Raw genomic sequence first — 17,704 nt, forward strand, 5'->3', positions numbered from 1 at the left:
GCCACTGTCACAAGACAGGATACTGGGCTGGATGGACCACTGGTCTGACGCAGTATAGATATTCTTATGTATGGGCCCAGCAAATTGTTAACAAGCCAGAAAATTTTAAAAATAAGAAAATGAGATTGTAAAAAAAATGACAATAATTGGCGTGGGAGCTCTGGGGCAAGTGTAGTACCTAAGATTCATGTTAATTAAAAAAAAAAGTTAACTGAATTGCAAGTTGTCTTCCCCCCCAAAAAAATGTTTTCACAAAAAAACTAAAAAAAACTTAGCCAAATTAGACAAAAAAACCCCACTACTTTCTTCTATATATAAATATAATAATAAAAATCATAAAATTAGTATTTATTTTTAATTTTCATATAACAACCATTTACACCCTGAAAACACAGTATCTGATTTTTTTCTTTTTAAATGTAGAGTTTCTCTCTCTCAAAGAACACAAGCAGTTTGGAAACACAGCAAAATTTAAGGCTACCTAACCAGAGCTAGCCATTTGAATACAGAGACAGAACATAAAAATGAATGTACAATAAGTTCAAAGAAGAAAAAAAAGGAACATGAGTTTTTACAAAAAAGTTGTTCAAAGAACACTTATTGGTCCAACATTTTTTATACAAAATTTCTTAAAACATGTTTGAAATGAGAACCACCTGCACAATTCCAGACACACAATTGCTGTTTAACAGATCACTATCTGAACATTTTCTGTAAATAAATACATCTTACACAACACCCAAACAAGAGTAACAGAAATATTATTGAATTGATACTTATTAGTGAACCTTAAAAGTTTGTACCAAAGTCACACCTATACTATTACTTAAAAAACCCTCTACTACAAAATTAGTTTTAATACTAAGAAAAACTCAGGATTCTTTGTTTTGTGATATGTTTTGATTCTTAAACAGGTAAACCAATTGTTAAATGAACAATTTTAATTAACTAGAAACCCAAGGGGATTAGATTCTATTTCTTTTGTATTAGGCTCTTTTTAAAAGGTTTGTTTTTGGAGGAGGAAGATTACTGATAAGGAACAAGTGATATGGAATTAATTTTACTCTTTGCACACAACTGCTGTTATAACTAAATTCAACAACTTTAATTCTAAATATTTCATTTTATTCACTTTCAGAGAGGAATGAAAGTCACTCATGGTTTTCAAATCCAAGACAAATAAATAATAATTAATATAATTCTTAAACTGGTTCATCCATGAGAGGTCACTTTATTCTACTATCACTCAGCAAGCTATGGTCCACCACTATTGACCACCAATTCTTTAAATATTACTTTTTGTAAAGCTCATGAGCATTGGCTAGTGGAAGGCCATGTAAACAATGAAAAAAACCTTAGGTTATTTTCTTTTTTGCCTCTAATTCTTCCTTTAAATGGCAATTTCTCCTTTCTATTCATTCTGGGGCTATTTTCCACATCAATTCCTTCAAACTACCTATTACGCTGGTTACAGCCCTGTAGCACTTCTTTTAGAGAGAATGGTTAAACACGCCAATCCAGCTAGACTTGTGAATTATGGACACACCAACAGGATCAACCAATGATTTACACAATTAGCCATTAGCGCAGCTACTGCATGGCATTATTTTGTCTTTAACTGTTAGTGCAATAGAAGCTAATGACTCCAAGCCTCCTATATCCCTGAGCAATATGCTACTATGTCATCTTACTGGGCTGGCTCAAAGTCAGTACTTTTTTTATTTCACAACTTCCACAGAAAGTAATTGCCTCTATTTCTTCAATGATTGTCATCAAAGAGTGACTACACTGAAGCTATGAAATCTTTCACATAGCAAAGTGTTTAGTTTATAATGGAAGACTTTGGTAGGAGTAGGGGGTTATGTAAGGATTACTGATACAATGACATTTACATAAAAAAATATTAATAAGTTACATCTCTGAAACAGAATGGAGAATCAGATTCCTCCTGATTTGCTCACAAATTTGTGGACATCCATGCAGCTCAGAACCCCAAAAGTGCAACCACAAAACAATACAGGTATAACACAGCAGCAACAATTTTAGTCTTCCATCTTAATATTTAACTCGCCTTTTTTCACTTATGTAAGATACATATCCCTCCACCACTTCAGCATGAGATTCTGCTGCAGATCTTTGTCCCCATCACACAGGTGCTCCTGGAAACTGTTGCTGCCTTTGTTCCAAAGCTTGTTGACTTAACAGTTGCTGCTGTTTCTGCAGAAACTGTACCACCTCCGGACTTCTTAATAATGACTTAAAGAAAAGAGGATTTTTTAAATGGACACCAAAATATTTATAATAGAAAAATATCCCATATTTGTGAACTATGCATTATATCAGTTTGTTCCTTATATTTTATAAACGGGAGTTCAATAAAATTAACATATTACAAAACATGCCCACAAAACACACCAAAGTGGGAACCGTTTTCATCATTACAATACCCCCAGAAAAGAAATGGAATCAACATTAATGCCACCTTCAGTTAACTGAATCAAGACTGAAAGATGTGCACGATATGCCACTTCATAATGCTGTATACTTTTATTAAACAAAAATAAGTTAGTCATATAGACAATGTAAACATCTGCTTTAAAAATATTTAACTGCAGTTTAATTTGAACTATACTACTTGTATTCCATATCGCAAACTACCTCAAATCCCTGTTCTTTTGGAGAAATACAGAGTCTGTCATTGAAGTAAGATTTCTATAAATATTTATAGTTTATCATACTAACTTGTTACCAGATAGAAACAAACAACCCTTATGAAAGCATGAAAGGAAGCACTGTCTTGTGAAGAGGATGGGAGTCAGGAGTTTTGGGTTCTATTCCTGGCACTATCACAAACTTGTTATGGGCCTTGGCCAAATCACAACTTTTGTGCCTCAATTCCCCACTTGTCGTCCCCCTCCCCCCACCCCATCTGCAGCATTGGTATAATTATCTAACTCCCAAAATGAGTACTTAGAAAGTCCTTTGAGATCCTTAATTAAAAGGTGCCATAAAAGTGCTATATTAGGAAATGTTTTCATCCTTGAAGCCAGTTCTTTTTCCAAGATGTATACATTAACATTCCATTTAAAAATATCCTTATGGTTTATGAGATCATAATATAATAATAGGAGATATACCATCTCCTAGAACTGGAAGGGACCTTGAAAGGTCATTGAGTCCAGCCCCCTGCCTTCACTAGCAGGACCAAGTACTGATTTTTGCCCCCAATCCCTAAATGGCCTTCTCAAGGACTGAACTCACAACCCTGGGTTTAGCAGGCCAATGCTCAAACCACTGAGCTATCCTTCTTTCCCATATACTTTGCCCCAGGTGGGATATATTAAAAACAAAGGGATCTTTTCTAAAGGAATATTGCTGAATGAAAGGGGCCAAAGCACTGAAGAAGACAGCAACACGGTTCAAGGAGAATCTGTGCCTCACATTTCCTGTTTGGTGGGCAGAACCATGAATGAAAGAGCTTCAGTCTTGTGCAAAGGCCTTTAAAAGAAATACTTACTTTTCCAAGAGCATCTGGTTGCTATATTTCTAGGGAAATCATAAAAGTGTTTTCAGTTTCCATTACTAAAAGGACCTTGCCAAGTGCAGCTAAGAGCTGTGAAGGTACTGTCAGTCAGGCAAGGGAGCCAAAGCGGTGCAATCCAATAGCAAGACTCAGAGAGCAGCAGCCAACGGGCGGCTTTGTCACACAAATTTTTCTGCAGGATACTTTAAAGAATTAAATAATATAATTTCCTTTTCATGGACACTATTCCAAAGTTTATTTCTAGTCTTTAAATAAGTACTTCTATATATTGTATCTCACTGGGAGAAGGGAGACAAAATAAGGTTATTTTGCTGTAAATCTAGCATTCTGAAATCTTTTCTTTAAAGACTTTCAACTTCAAAATATCTGGGATCTGGAGTCCTCCATGCACATAGATGCCTAAAGAGACCTGCAGCACAATAACCAGGGCTGGTTATGCTGCTTGTCATTGTTAATGGAGGTAGTAGATGAACCGTTTGATTCTCTTTTGATGGAAAGAGAACAAAAACAATGGTAAAGGTACAGTAGAAACAGTCACAATATATTTGGTGGTTTTGGCTTTTAAGTTCTCTCCTCCATGTAAGTGACATTCAGGCGGGCCGCAGGCCAAAAGTTGCCGATTCCTGGATTAACAGATTAAAACATCCTAGATAAATTATGAATGCTATCTGCCCAAAGAAAGAACTACACGCTTTTCTAATAGTACAGAAATGTCCACTTTCAGCTAATGTAATTGATTCATATACTCATGATTATTCATATTTGTGTTCTGTGCAGTTGTCAAAATGTGCATCTTTCATGTCTACTGTGATATTTCAGTTTTAAAAACTTGTTTCTATAACTATGTAATGCACAACAGCAATCTACTGACTTCCAAGTTTCCAGAGAGGCACCAATAACTTCCAATACATATTCTATCTCTATCTTTAAGAAAAGGAGTGAGCAACAGAACTTTTCCAAAAATTGGTTCTCAAAATGCAACCCTACTATCTTCAGCCTTGTGAAGCCATGGTACTTACCAGCCTTTTCTGATTCAATACTTGTTCTAAAAGAGTAGGTCTTGCTGGGCGATCTCCAATAGACCCTGTTCTTTGTTTTGTAACAGAAACTGAGCCATCAACACAATCCTGGACATAAGAGACAAAATACACAAGAAGAAAGATAGATGTTAATATGTTTTGTCATTACAATGCATTTTCATTTCTACAGGGGAAAGATCTCAGAATAAAAGGGCCTGCTTCCCCTTCCTAACCTGTGGAAGGAAATAAGGTGTGCCAGAAAGGAAAAGAATCCACCCAATGTTCTGTTTTTCCCCTTTCCCTCCATAAAGCTTCCAGTCTCCATTTGCCACAGTGAGCACGACTTCAGAAACTGGTGAATTAGACTTCTAAATTAGATTCCTAACCAAGTTACCACAGCTAATTAATAAAACTTTAATCTATTTGATTAAAAATTAAGTAATTTGAAACAGCCCAATTATTCCCTCCACACTTTTTAACTATATTTCCCTGAAAGTAATGTGTGTCTAGAGCAGGGTTCTCAAACTGAGGGTCGGGACCCCTTAGGGTAGGGGTCAGCAACCTTTCAGAAGTGGTGCGCCGAGTCTTCATTTATTCACTCTAATTTAAGGTTTCATGTGCCAGTAATACATTTTAACATTTTTAGAAGATCTCTTTCTATAAGTCTATAATATATAACTAAACTATTGTTGTATGCAAAGTAAATAAGGTTTTAAAATGTTTAAGAAGCTTCATTTAAAATTAAATTAAAATGCAGAGCCTGTGGACCCGGTGGGCAGGACCCAGGCAGTGTGAGTGCCACTGAAAATCAGCTTGCGTGCCACCTTTGGCATGCCAGCCATAGGTTGCCTACCCCTGCCTTAGGGTATTGTGAGGTTATTACATGGGGGGTCGCGAGCTGTCAGCCTCCACCCCTGACCCCGTTTTGCCTCCAGCATTTATAATAGTTTTAAATATATAAAAAAAGTGTTTTAAATTTATTTTGGGGGTCACACTCAGAGGCTTGCAATGTGAAAGGAGTCACCAGGACAAAAGTTTGAAAACCACTGGCCTAGAGAGTCTCAGGTTGGAGGCTAAGTCAGGCTATATTCACAGCTGGGGCAGTTCTAGCCACAGTTCAGCACAGATAAGGTGCTGCAGATTCCTCACTGGTTTCTCTCTGGCCTGAGGCATCCCACCCTGTAAAGTTTGTTAACTGTTCTTCCAAATGAAAGGAGTCAGACAAATATCTATTCTAGCATCTACTACTTCAACACTGTTGAAGCAGAAGAAAAAAAAAAGAAATGAAAAAGAGACCTATTAGAAGATGAATGATTGCTTGAAAGCATATAATATAATTGTAACTGTCAAAAGGCTCAGCCTTTATTAGATGCATATATGGGTATTCTATGTACACACTACATAGTTTTGGAAAAAGAAAATCCTGCCCCTTCCAAAACCACCCCCGCAGTACAAACCAACTCCATCTCCATTTTTTTTTAAACTCGGTAGAAGAAATGCAGTTTCCCCCTTCCCAAAACTATTCCAAAATACAATGCATGCACAAAATGCAAAATCTGCTTGAAAACTCTTTATAAAAATTATGGCAACTATCAGAGACTACATTGTATAGAGTTTGGGACTGAGAGGCAGAACTGCTGAAAAACAAGCTAAGTGCTAATACCAGTTCTGCTACTGATTTACTGTGTGATCCCTGTGCCTCTGTTTTTCAATCTATAATATGTAGATAACATTTATGAAGATGTTGTGTGGCTTGATGTAGCTTTGAATGTTTAAAGTATCACACAAGGACTAAGCATACTTAGAGGGTTTCATAAGTGTAACAAACAGGGGGTAGGGAGAAGGGAGCAGGAAAGCAGATGGCCAAAAAGTTATTCTCTGCAAGGCTTTCCCTGGCACAGTGGCCTCAGTCTATAAGACGGGTGTGTATTTCTCTCTGGTACAGGAGAATTACCACTACTATTATTGGAACTACGTGGGCCATCACAAACATGCTTAGATAATTGGAACGCTAGAGGTCAGGAAATCATACCAGGCTGACAGGCTCGTTAGAAAGAACTCACTTTGCGCGGGGAGTAGGAGCAGACAAAACGCTAGGCAGGAGATGTAAATATCTAGAGCCATTCTGCACCAAATCCGTACATTAGTGGAGGAGAGAACCAGGAGAGTTATGTGGCTCTCCAGGGAGGGAGGTGCCGCTCCCACCCCCACGTAACAGCAGCACATAGTGGCAGGCTAAGTCTCCTCCCTCCAATGGGGGACCCCACCGAAAAGCTGACTGCCTACAACTCACCCTTCGCTCAAGTGATTCGAGGTGCTACTAACTGGGCGCTGCACAGCGAGCTACCCTTGCACACAGCGGTGGGGGGGGGCGGATATGTAGCCTCGGCTACCACCCCCTCCCCCGGCGCTAATCGCTGCCCTAATACCTCGGCACTGTGACACAGCGGGGAGCCGGGCACTAACCCCTCACCTCGGCCCGCGCGCTGCCCCCCGGGGTGGCAGCCCCGCCCTGCGCTGGGGGCGCCCCGGCCCCGGCCCCGCCGCCGCCCAGGGCCTGGTCGCTCTTCTTGCGCTTGTACTTGTCCTTGTACATCTTGTTGCGGTGGCGCTTGCACATCCAGGGCTTGCGCTGCTTGGCCACCTGCGTGGTGGTCTCGCTGCAGCCCTGGTACGTGCAGCTCTTGCAGCCCCCGCCCCCCGCGGGGGCCTCCCCGCCGGAGGCCGCCGCCGCCTCCTCGTCCTCCAGCTCCTCGGGGCTGGCCGTGCTCTCGCCGCCCGCCGGCTCGCCCTCCTCGGCCGCGTCCCCCTCGCCCTCGCTGGGGCAGACCTCGCACAGGAACACGAGGCCTCCGGAGGTCTCCGGGGCCTGCGCGGGGCCCTGGTGCCGCCCGGTGCCCCCCGCCGCCGCCGCCGCCTCCTCGTCGCCGCTGCACGGCTGCATCACCAGCAGCGTCAGCTGGGGGGGCGAGGAGGAGGCGGCGGCGGGCCCCGGCCGCAGGGCCCTGCTGCTGCCGCCCGGACCCTCCGTCCCGCTCTCCCACCCACCGAGCGCCAGGCGCTCCGGGCGGCTCTGGACCGGTAGCCACAGAGCAGTGACTGCGCAGGCGCGGCGGCCCTGACAGGCGACCAACTGTAGACGCTGCCTGCCAGCACTGAGACCTAGTACGCGTGCGCGGCTTCACTGTAAGGTCGGGCCCGGGAATGCATGCGCCCTAGGGGCAATGACCGGCGGGCGACTACGCAACTGTTGAGGGGACTGTGGAGTGAGCACGCATGCGTATTATGGAAAACTAATTTGGCACGTAGGGAAGTGCCACATCAAGGTGACAGAAAATCAAGTGCGCGTGCGCGGCGGTCGCGCTCTGTCGCGACGCCAAGACGCAATTTCTGCACGTGCGCAAACCTGATGTGGGCGACGAGGCGAGGAATGAGATGAGGAGCGCGCGCCTGAGGCGTCGTTAAGCGCCTCGGGTAGCTGTGGTGGTCGCGTGACAATGCAGCCTCCGCCTCCTCCGTGGAGGGTCATGTGTGTGCCGCGTGCTGGGCGGGGCAGCCCCGTTCCCAGCTGCGTTTTCCTGCCGGAGAGCTCAGCTCTGTCACCCGGCGCCCGGCCCTGCTGGGCTACCCGCACATTAGGGTACAGCCCTTGGGTGCCTTGCTAGAGGCGCTCCCAGCATGCAGGCCACACCCCGAGTGTCTGTGTGCAACTGCCACCTGCCGGCTACACTTAGCTTATCCTCTGGCTCGCTCTAGCCTTGGTCATATTGTGGGGTGACCCCCCCAGTGCAGCCTCTCCTTCCCCAGGCCTGGCTTTCCCCATGCACAGGTGTGCATTGTATACTGCCCAGCCCTCTCCTGGACAATGCCAGCTTATATGAAGGCCCTCGTTTTATTAATAGAAATGATATGAACAGATTGTGTTGTTCCAAATGGAGGTTCCCAAATAATTAAATTCAAACACATTGAATTAGATCAAACAAAACAAGTGTATTGACTACAGAGAGGGAGATTTTAAGTGAATACAAGTAATGAGGCATAAAAGTCAGAAATGCTTACAAAAAAAATAAAGATAAAATGCAACTAGTGCCTAACTTAAACTATGTTAAACTCAAAATTTTCTCACCACAGTCTCTCCACAGACTTCCTGGCCAAGATTTTTAGGCCAGGACCCCTCCTTCTGTTTTAATGTCTGCTTCCTTTGTTCCTTCTGATGCAGTGAATCAATAGAGAGAGCAAGGAAGAGGGGTGCCTTGAGTGTTTTCCCTTTCTTTTTATAGTCCTGTCTTCCTTTGAGAAGCATTTCCAACTGGGAGTATGGTGACACGCAGACTCTGTGAACAGGAACCCCATTCTGTTTCTTCGCTAAGATGTAGATCTGCACCACAATGCTATCCAGAACCGCCTGGTGAAAGCCATCGCACCGCGCCTGGGGCAGGTTGTCGTGAACTGTGCCATCCCTGGTACTGACAGCCAGCTGTAACCTGATATTGTCATCACCGATGAGGCCCAGAAAAAGATCATCCTTACTGACGTCACAGTCTCCTTTGAGAACAGGACCCCGGCCTTTCACAAAGCCCAAGCTCGTAAGCTAGAAAAGTATGCTCCCCTGGCCAACACCCTGAGAGCTAAGAGCTACGAGGTGCAGATGGACACCCTGATCGTTGGAGCCCTGGGTGCCTAGGATCCCTGCAACAAGCGTGTGCTGTGGACCTGCGGGATTGGTCGATGCTACGCACGGCTCATGCGGCAACTCATGGTCTCAGACACCATCCGATGGTCCAGGGACATCTACATTGAACACATCACCGGCCACCAGCAGCACTAGGAGGCGTGAGCCTGAGCGACATCGTGCATCGACTACGAGAAAAGGACTGAGAGACTTTTTCCGTTGGACCATATGAACTGGAACAATAAACTCACTGAACATTAAATCTCACCAAATGATGGTCAATCCATCCTCATCATCATATTCACTTATTATATACTTGAACATAGCCATTATATGAACAACAAACCCTCATGTCTCAATGTCTGTACTTTGACCCGTTAAGGTCTTACCCCCAATCAGGGATATTGCAGATTATGTACTCCTTATGCCATCCGATCTTAAACCAAATTTGGTGCCTGTTGATAATCTGTACGTTATTCCCTGATAACCAGAAACTTCTATGCTTAAACTCTGTACCGTTCACTTTTTTTTTTAAACATCATCTTAATGAAATTTTTATTTCTGCCCATGCCCTTTTTCTTGCCAGTGAATAGCCAGTTAGCAGGTAATGACCCATTGACCTCGTTTACACCTGGCTGAGGTGTCATCTTGCTCTTTGTCTTTGAGGAACTGTTTTGGTCACTCCCCAGACTTGAAACATGTTTTAGTAACACCATACAGTGGAATGTTATAGTTTTACATACATTGTTGCCACACATATTTTACCAGAACAGTAACGACCAGCAAATTATGAATTTTCAAATGATACCCCATAAGGCTTACTTTGTACAAAGATTATTACAGTAGTATGCAAGGGGTGAATACAGGAGTACAGTCTGTCACAGGGCCCTTAATACTGTGTGTTTGTTACAGTGTTTCAAAGAGTGACAAGGAGGAGGAGGTGAAAATGACCCAGAAATGTCCTATGTAACTGATGGACAGCCCCTCTAGGCACCTGCTCCCCCATGCAGCCCAGCCACAAAACCAAACCACATGGTGATCCAGGCAACTGTCCTGCTCATCTGCCCCATGAATCAGCCTGTTTGCAGCCCTATACCTAGGGCTGGGCAGAGTCTTGCCTGCTCCTTGAACCATTGTTACCAAGCTCTATCTAGGATGCAGTGGACAGAACCAAAACATGTATCAACAGCACTGGCACCTTCCATTGTTGAAAAGCACTGATGTGCCTTCTTGCCTGCACGCAACAAGAGCCTCGCCACATTTGTAGCCCTCTGAAACAACCAGTTCTCAACTGGTACCTAGAGCGAATCTTGCTGATGTATATATAAATTGTATAGAAGTTGCCTATTATTTTTTTCCCTTCCCTGATCTCTGTCTTTAGATTGTGAGCTCTGTGGTGCAGGGATTGTTCATAGGTGTTTGGAAAGTGCCTAGCACATAGAGGACACTACTGCAAATATGTAGCAATAGTAATGAGAGTAATAATACACACCTCAAACAATTAGGGCTATACTCAGAACCCTTTTACTCAATGGTGAACTTGAGTAGTTCTGCTGAAGTCAAATGATTTTGTTTTGATTTAAATGCAACTAGACAGAATGCTGGTCTGAAACTCTATATGTCCTTCCGATTAATTAAAAACACAATACAAAAATAATGACAAAACCAGAATACTACCACATTTCTCCCCCCCACACACACACACATTCAAAACCATATAATAATTAGTTGGAACATATTTTATACATCAGACCCCTTCACATGCCCAACAAGCAAAGACAAAACTCCTTACCAAATACCCCAGCCCTACCTAACAGCCCTGTCAGACAGATGGGTTTTGCAACATGCCAGGAAGGCCAACAGGTATGGGCTATTTCAGACCAAAGTGGATGATTATGTCCAAAATTAAGAGGTCTTTGCGAAGAACATCCTGTTAGCAGCTCCCTCTCTTTTCACCTGAGGAGGCCGATCTAAGGCACTTTCACTGATCTCAGTTGCAGCACTGGAGTTCTCACCAGAGGTCTGTGCTTTAAAGGCACAATTTGGCCCTTAGTTAGTAAAATTGTCCCTCAATTTCTACATCTGAAAAAATGAAGATAACAATACATAAGAATGGCCGTACTGACATTTGGTCTACACTACAGATCTATATCGGTATGCCTGCGTCATTCAGTGACACAGTCATACCGACCTAACCCACTGTATAGACAGCACTATATCAGTGGGAAACCTTCTCCTGCTGACATAGCTACCGCCTCTTGGGAAGGTGGATTAACAACACTCACAGGAGAACTCTCTCCCATCAGCTTAGAGCATCTGCATTAAAGTGTCACAGTGACGCAGCTGCACGCATGTAGCGTTTTGAGTGTAGGCTTGCCTTGGGTCAGACCAATGGTCCATCTAACCCCAGTATCCTTTTTTCTGACAGTGTCTTGTGCCAGATGTTTATGAGGGGATGAACAGAACAGGGCAATTTTTCAGTGATCAATCCCCTGTGATCCAGTCCCAACTTCTGGCAGTTGGAGCTTTAGGGACACACAGAGCATGGGATTGTGTCCCTAACCATCTTGGCTAATAGCCATTGATGGATCTCACAGGGATGTTGTAAGGCTTAATTAGTTTGCAAAGCACTTTAATATCCTTTGATGAAAGGCACTTTAGAATGCAAAGCAAAATATTATATTATTATCATGCTTCTACTTTGTATTAACCAGAAGGTTGCTTTTTGAATGATTTGGAATGTTTATGCATAAGAAGAAACAGAAATGGAAAAGGAATGGGTAGCTAATCAATTTAGCCTAACTTTGAACTTATGGAAAATTATGCATTAAAAATTGCAATCAAATATTGTTTTGTTCCTGATGTGCCTAGGAGAGACTGTAGAAAATGTTGAGAAAGAAAGGTTCAAATGCAAAAAACAAATGTTATATGCCATATACTATTTGTACCAGCCTTCATTTTGAGGAATGAAGGTCATGTTTTGACAATTTGGTCCTTAATTTACGTGTCCCAGCTGCCCAGCTGGGAACAGATACACAGTCTTTGGCCTTCCCAGGTGTGTCTAACATCAGATGCCAAAAACTGCATGCTTAAATCATAGATATTCATTTGTGTGCAGGCTGCCTACTTGTGGTTTGAATAGATTCTGTATATTTCTGAAATCTACATTAGTGCTCATAAAGTGGTTCATTTTGATGTGCCAGAGCTTTTGTGCCAATTTTTCAGTACCTAATCCTCAGTAACTATCCTGGTGAGAAGTATTCATTAGAAAAGCAGTCACTGGGGACAGAACTCAAGAAGATCATGAGAATACGGGTGATGGTGAGAATATTGGTGGCACATCATCTAAACTAGTGGACTCATCCAGTAGTCACCAGTACAATTCACTTCTCCTGGCTTCTGCCTCCAGCAGCACAGAATTCCACACAGCACTGGTGGCTTTTGACAGTTTTGCATTGTTTTGATTTTCTTGGCAAATGACACATTTTTCAAATTTCTGGAGAATCCTTTTCTTTTTTATGTTAGATTTGAGGGGCTTGTATCCTTCATGTCTTCGTATACTATACCTTCCCAGCAGAGGTAAAATTCCCAAATTATTTTATTAGCATTACTGCCACCATTTTTCATTTTGTACAAATGTAGACTGGTGATAAATTACATATAGATGGTCATCATAATTGAGGAACTGGGGAAGCCATTATCTATTGGAATACACTAAGAATATATTGACAGACAGTGATGTTTATTCCAAATATTAATATAAGGGTGTGAACTAAGCATTAGCACATCAGCCTGTCTTCCACTACCCATATGAAGTGATTAGGCCACTTGAGCTGCCCTAGTTCTGGGATAAGATGGCACTAATGCGTATACTTGCAGCTGCAGCAAAATATTCCCTTTTAGGAGGACAGAGGGTATGAGATCTGTTTGCTTATTGTTGTTTAAGAGTATTTTGCACACAAAGTGCTTTTGCTGTTATCTTGTAATGTGTGCATCTCATGAAATATTAAGAACTTCAGTGGAAAGTGAGATGATGAAATTCATACATCCAATGTTAAGGTGGCCCTACAGAGAAGGCATAATCTAAATGCAAATTATCTTGTAACTTTATTACACCATTATAAAATGAAAACATCAAGTCAAGGAGAGTGCTTGAGATTTTAAAAAGAACAGGAGTACTTGTGGCACCTTAGAGACTAACAAATGTATTTGAGCATAAGCTTTCATGGGCTACAGCCCACTTCATCGGACAGCTGCTACTCTGAAACCTGAGATTTTAAAACGTGGCTTTGAAAGATACATGAATGATACAAGGAAATAGAGCCTTCTGAGTAAAGCTGTGATAGGGTTGCCAATTTTGGTTGGATGTATTCCTGAAGATTTCATCACATATAACATAGTCTTTAATTAAAGATTAATCTTTAATTCCTGGAGACTTCAGGACAATCCTGGAGGGTTAATCTCATTTAAAGCACATTTCTTAACAAAGACATTTTTTTTTTAAAGGATTCAAAAGTTGGTAGCAGAAAAAAAGGTTTCTTGGTAGTTCTATTGCTCATTTTACTGCTTAACACTATCCATAGTATTGAGTCGTATAACCTAGTGAGAAAGCCATGAGGAGATTCAAAAGCCTGGTAATAGAAAAACCTGATATACTCAAAAAAGACAAAACAAACAAAATGGTGAAATGTACCTTACAAATATTAATTCCTTGAAAGCAATGAATGTTGAACTCCCATCATTAATGGCAATGCAAACTGCGTTAGCCTGCCAGTGGTGAACTTCTTAAGGTTTGGTTTTGATAACAAAAGTTTTGATGCATATATTATCAAATACTGTAATCAGCCTCTCTCACAGGACTGAAGTGTTTCTGTTTTCCAAACAGGACTGGAACGTGCAGAAGGACATAGCCTTTCAAAAATAAATATTGACTCCTTTTTGCCAACCTCAGTTTGACAGAGTATACCCCTGTGTTCACCCTACACACTATTGTAATAATGTTTTTACAAGGTATGCCATGTGAGGTATTATTTAAATAACTTGCTCATCAAGAATATCATGACAAAATGCACATAGCAACATTATATGTAAAGTTATGAACATAAACTGAAATCATGACAGAAGTATGTTTCCCAGATAAATCTGGGGTGTGGCTAAACCAGTTTCTCAGAGACAAAGGGCAAGCTCTGATGCCTCAGTGGGTGTTAACAAGGCTGATGGACCATTCCCTGCTAAGTGGCCATTCTTTGGCAAGGAACTGGCAGGGACAAACATCTACATTTTAGCAAAGAAACAGTATGATGTTTTCTTTCTTCACTAGATTCCCTGTTGCCTTGCTCCCAGCTGGAAATCCTTCTCAAAGCAGGGAACAGACTATAAAAAAAAAAGGGACAGACACCCTCCCCTCTCTCTCCCTGCCCAGCACATTCTCTGCAGCTGAGAAAACAAAAAGGAGTTTATGGGAGGGATCCTCACCTGAAGAGTTTGGTCAGTAACCTTGCTGGAAGCATGGGGTGAGAAATTTTGCTTAGATCTAATATCAAATCATAGAATATCAGGGCTGGAAGGGACCTCAGGAGGTCATCTAGTCCAACCCCCTTCACAAAGGGGGACTAATCTCTATACAGATTTTTGCCCTAGATGGCCCTCTTAAGGACTGAACTCACAACTTTGGGTTTAGCAACTCAATGTTCAAACCAATGAGCTATTCCTTAGGCACTAGTAGATGTTTTAGCTTTATTTTTTTGATTTTTATGCCTCATTACTTGCACTTAAAATCTAATTCTTTGTAGTTATTAAACTTGTTTTACTGTCTTATCTAATGCAGTGTGTTTAAATTGAATTGTCTGGATAACTATTTAAGATAATAAGGTGGCATATTATTCCCTTAAAGAAATAACGAATTTAATATGTTGAACTGTCTAGGAGAGGGCTGGGCAGTACAGGACATACATTTCTTTGGGAAAATCTGGGACTGGGGGTGTGTTGGGATCATCCTATAGCATAACCCAGACTGGTAAGAGTCAAGGTGTGGCTGGCTGGCTGCAGCACACACATACAGACATAGCTGGGAGTAATTTGGAGGCTGTTTAAGACCAGTCCAGACTGGTCTTAAAGGCTATAGCAGCAAAACAATGTAAATGGAACCCCAGGTTACAGGACAGGGTACACAGCCCCTGACTAGTCTGGATTGTGCCCTGGTATGTCACACTCGGGAAAACTCAGTTTGATCTGAGTTGTGGACAAAGGTTCAGGTTGTAATAAAGGTGTGACATGTCAAAGTGCTGGTAAAATGCTAGTTTCTATTTCTTGGTCTCAGGCACATGACATTTCTCAGAGGTACTTCTGTCCCATGGCAGGCACATTCACTGATTCTAATGGTTACTGTTATATCTTCCTCCTCCCCTTCATTTATTTATTTGATATTAAATGAAAATAAATGATATCTCATTAAAATTAATAAAACACATAAATAGAAATGTGCAGAAGGGAGGTCAGGGAAGATGATCTCAATCTCCCGGAGAGAAAAGGGAATAATTTTGCCTCTTATCAGACACCTGTCCTGAACTATTATTGCTGAACCTCAACTGCTGTTTGGTTACCTGTCTACTTCTTGTTCTCAACACAAAGCCTTCTGTGATGGACTTTTCAGCAGCTGGAGTGGATCTGACATCTGGAGCCCATGTTGCTGCTATTGCGTTTTTCACTGTCTGCAACTGGGTGGGAATATGTTACTTCTTTTAGCACAGGAACACTATAAGTAGCATTTTGGATGTCCTCAACAAATGAAGAGCCAATGTCCTTCTTCATTGTGTTTAGATGTCTTCTGTTCCTTTGTGTGGGTATAGCATATGACTTTGATGTAGATAGCATAGCTGTTACTTTGGCAAGAGTTGATATCCCTAATTCTGATGATTATTGTTACGTCGGTTGGCTCTTGTTTTTCTAAAGCATTTAATCCATTTCCACTTTACACTGAAAACGCAGAAGATCTCTATGTTTGCAGCCCAAAGCATGTGAGCACAAAAAAGAGAGAAAAATTATCGTGTAGGGTAAAAGTAGGCATAACTACTGTGCTTGATGAAGTGGTAAGGCTAAGTAATGCAATGAAATGAAGGAATGAAAAAAATGAGTTTGAATGTCAGGAAAATCAGTGAGGTCCATTAAGCTGTGAAACATTCTCCCAGTAGAAGTGATGAAAGCCCAGTTGCTTTGGACATTTAAAACTAGACCGAATAAAGCACTAAGAAGTGTATAGTAAAGAAGCAATCCTGCATTGTCACGAAGATGGAACAGATGATCTATGAAGTCCAGCAAGTCTTTCCACTTCTAACACCTATGGCCTTGGGGAATTTCAGTTGTTTACATTCTCTAAATCACAATAATGGTTGGGCCAGGGGGGATCACCTTTTTGGCTCTATTACTTAACTTTTTTTCAGGCACTGATTATGGAGCCATTCATATTTCATCAGAGTCTCAAGCCAGCTACCAACAAGTTTTGCCCTACCTAGACCTATCACCTTCACTTTAGTCAACCAGAAAAAGGTTGTCTATGAGACTTGCGTAGTACATACATTGGCATTCTGTGCCAGGGCAACGAATATTTCCACACAACTACTTCTTGCAAAGTTTTAAAACATCTTTCTGCTTGCACATTTAGCTCAGCAACTATATTTTTATTTTGTTTTCCTGGTCTTATGCAAAGAATTTCTCACCTGTAGGTGTTTTTAAAATCATCCAAATTTTCTGATTTTCAAGTTTTGTGTGTGTGTGTAGCACTCATGATTCACCTCCATGGGTGAGAATTGTTTCATGTTATGTACAGAAAATTCTTTTCTTGGACTGCAATTATATTTCTTCACCTCTTCCTGATGCCTCATTCAAGCTGTGAAATAGCAATTCTGCAAATTCTTATATGCAGATACAGATGTTTCAGTTACTTGTTTGTCCATAGAAAGCTGCTTTTTTATTATTATTACTAAATTGGTTGTCATGAATGGGTATCAGGGGATCACAGATTGCTAGTGGGGATGGAGGTTGTCTCAGCTATACACTAAGTAGATGAAAGGGGGTATAGGAAGGAAGGATGGTCCTGGTATGGAATAGACTGAGAGTCGTTGGCTTATGCAGTCACTGATTAAGACCCTATTACTGTCACTAATTAAGACTGATAAGTTCTTCATTAATGTGTTTTGCTAGCCAGCTGCTCTCAGGGCTTTAACTCTCTTTGCTATTAGCTGGTCAAGAGCCTCCTGATGTGAATAGCAAAAACTTCTATTGACTTCAGTGGGATCAGGTTCAGAGCATCTCAGAAGGAAAGAGCTCCCCCAAGGGAGAGAAAGGTTCACACTATTCACAGGACTGAATCACTGAATGATCCTGAGAATGTAACACATCAGTGCTGAAGCAGCTGTGTGCTTCTCCCCTGGTTTTTTTCTCTCGCTGATGCTATACAATGAGTTTTCTGTC

The 17,704-nt window shown here is 41.8% G+C and overlaps 1 protein-coding gene across 1 annotated transcript; it reads right to left on the reverse strand.

Annotated features, from left to right (window-relative positions):
* Nucleotides 1-335: 335 nt before the first annotated feature.
* On the reverse strand, nucleotides 336-16,045 carry LOC123361682 (regulatory factor X associated protein). Its single transcript, XM_045001762.1, has 5 exons — nucleotides 15,907-16,045; nucleotides 8,874-9,129; nucleotides 7,037-7,709; nucleotides 4,564-4,671; nucleotides 336-2,256 (listed from the first exon to the last, which is right to left on the reverse strand). Exons 1-5 carry the CDS (start codon nucleotides 16,043-16,045, stop codon nucleotides 2,146-2,148), a joined length of 1,287 nt encoding a protein of 428 aa, XP_044857697.1. The 3' UTR covers nucleotides 336-2,145.
* Nucleotides 16,046-17,704: the final 1,659 nt, after the last annotated feature.

Source organism: Mauremys mutica, chromosome 1, assembly GCF_020497125.1.
Source record: "Mauremys mutica isolate MM-2020 ecotype Southern chromosome 1, ASM2049712v1, whole genome shotgun sequence".
NCBI lineage: Eukaryota > Metazoa > Chordata > Testudines > Geoemydidae > Mauremys > Mauremys mutica.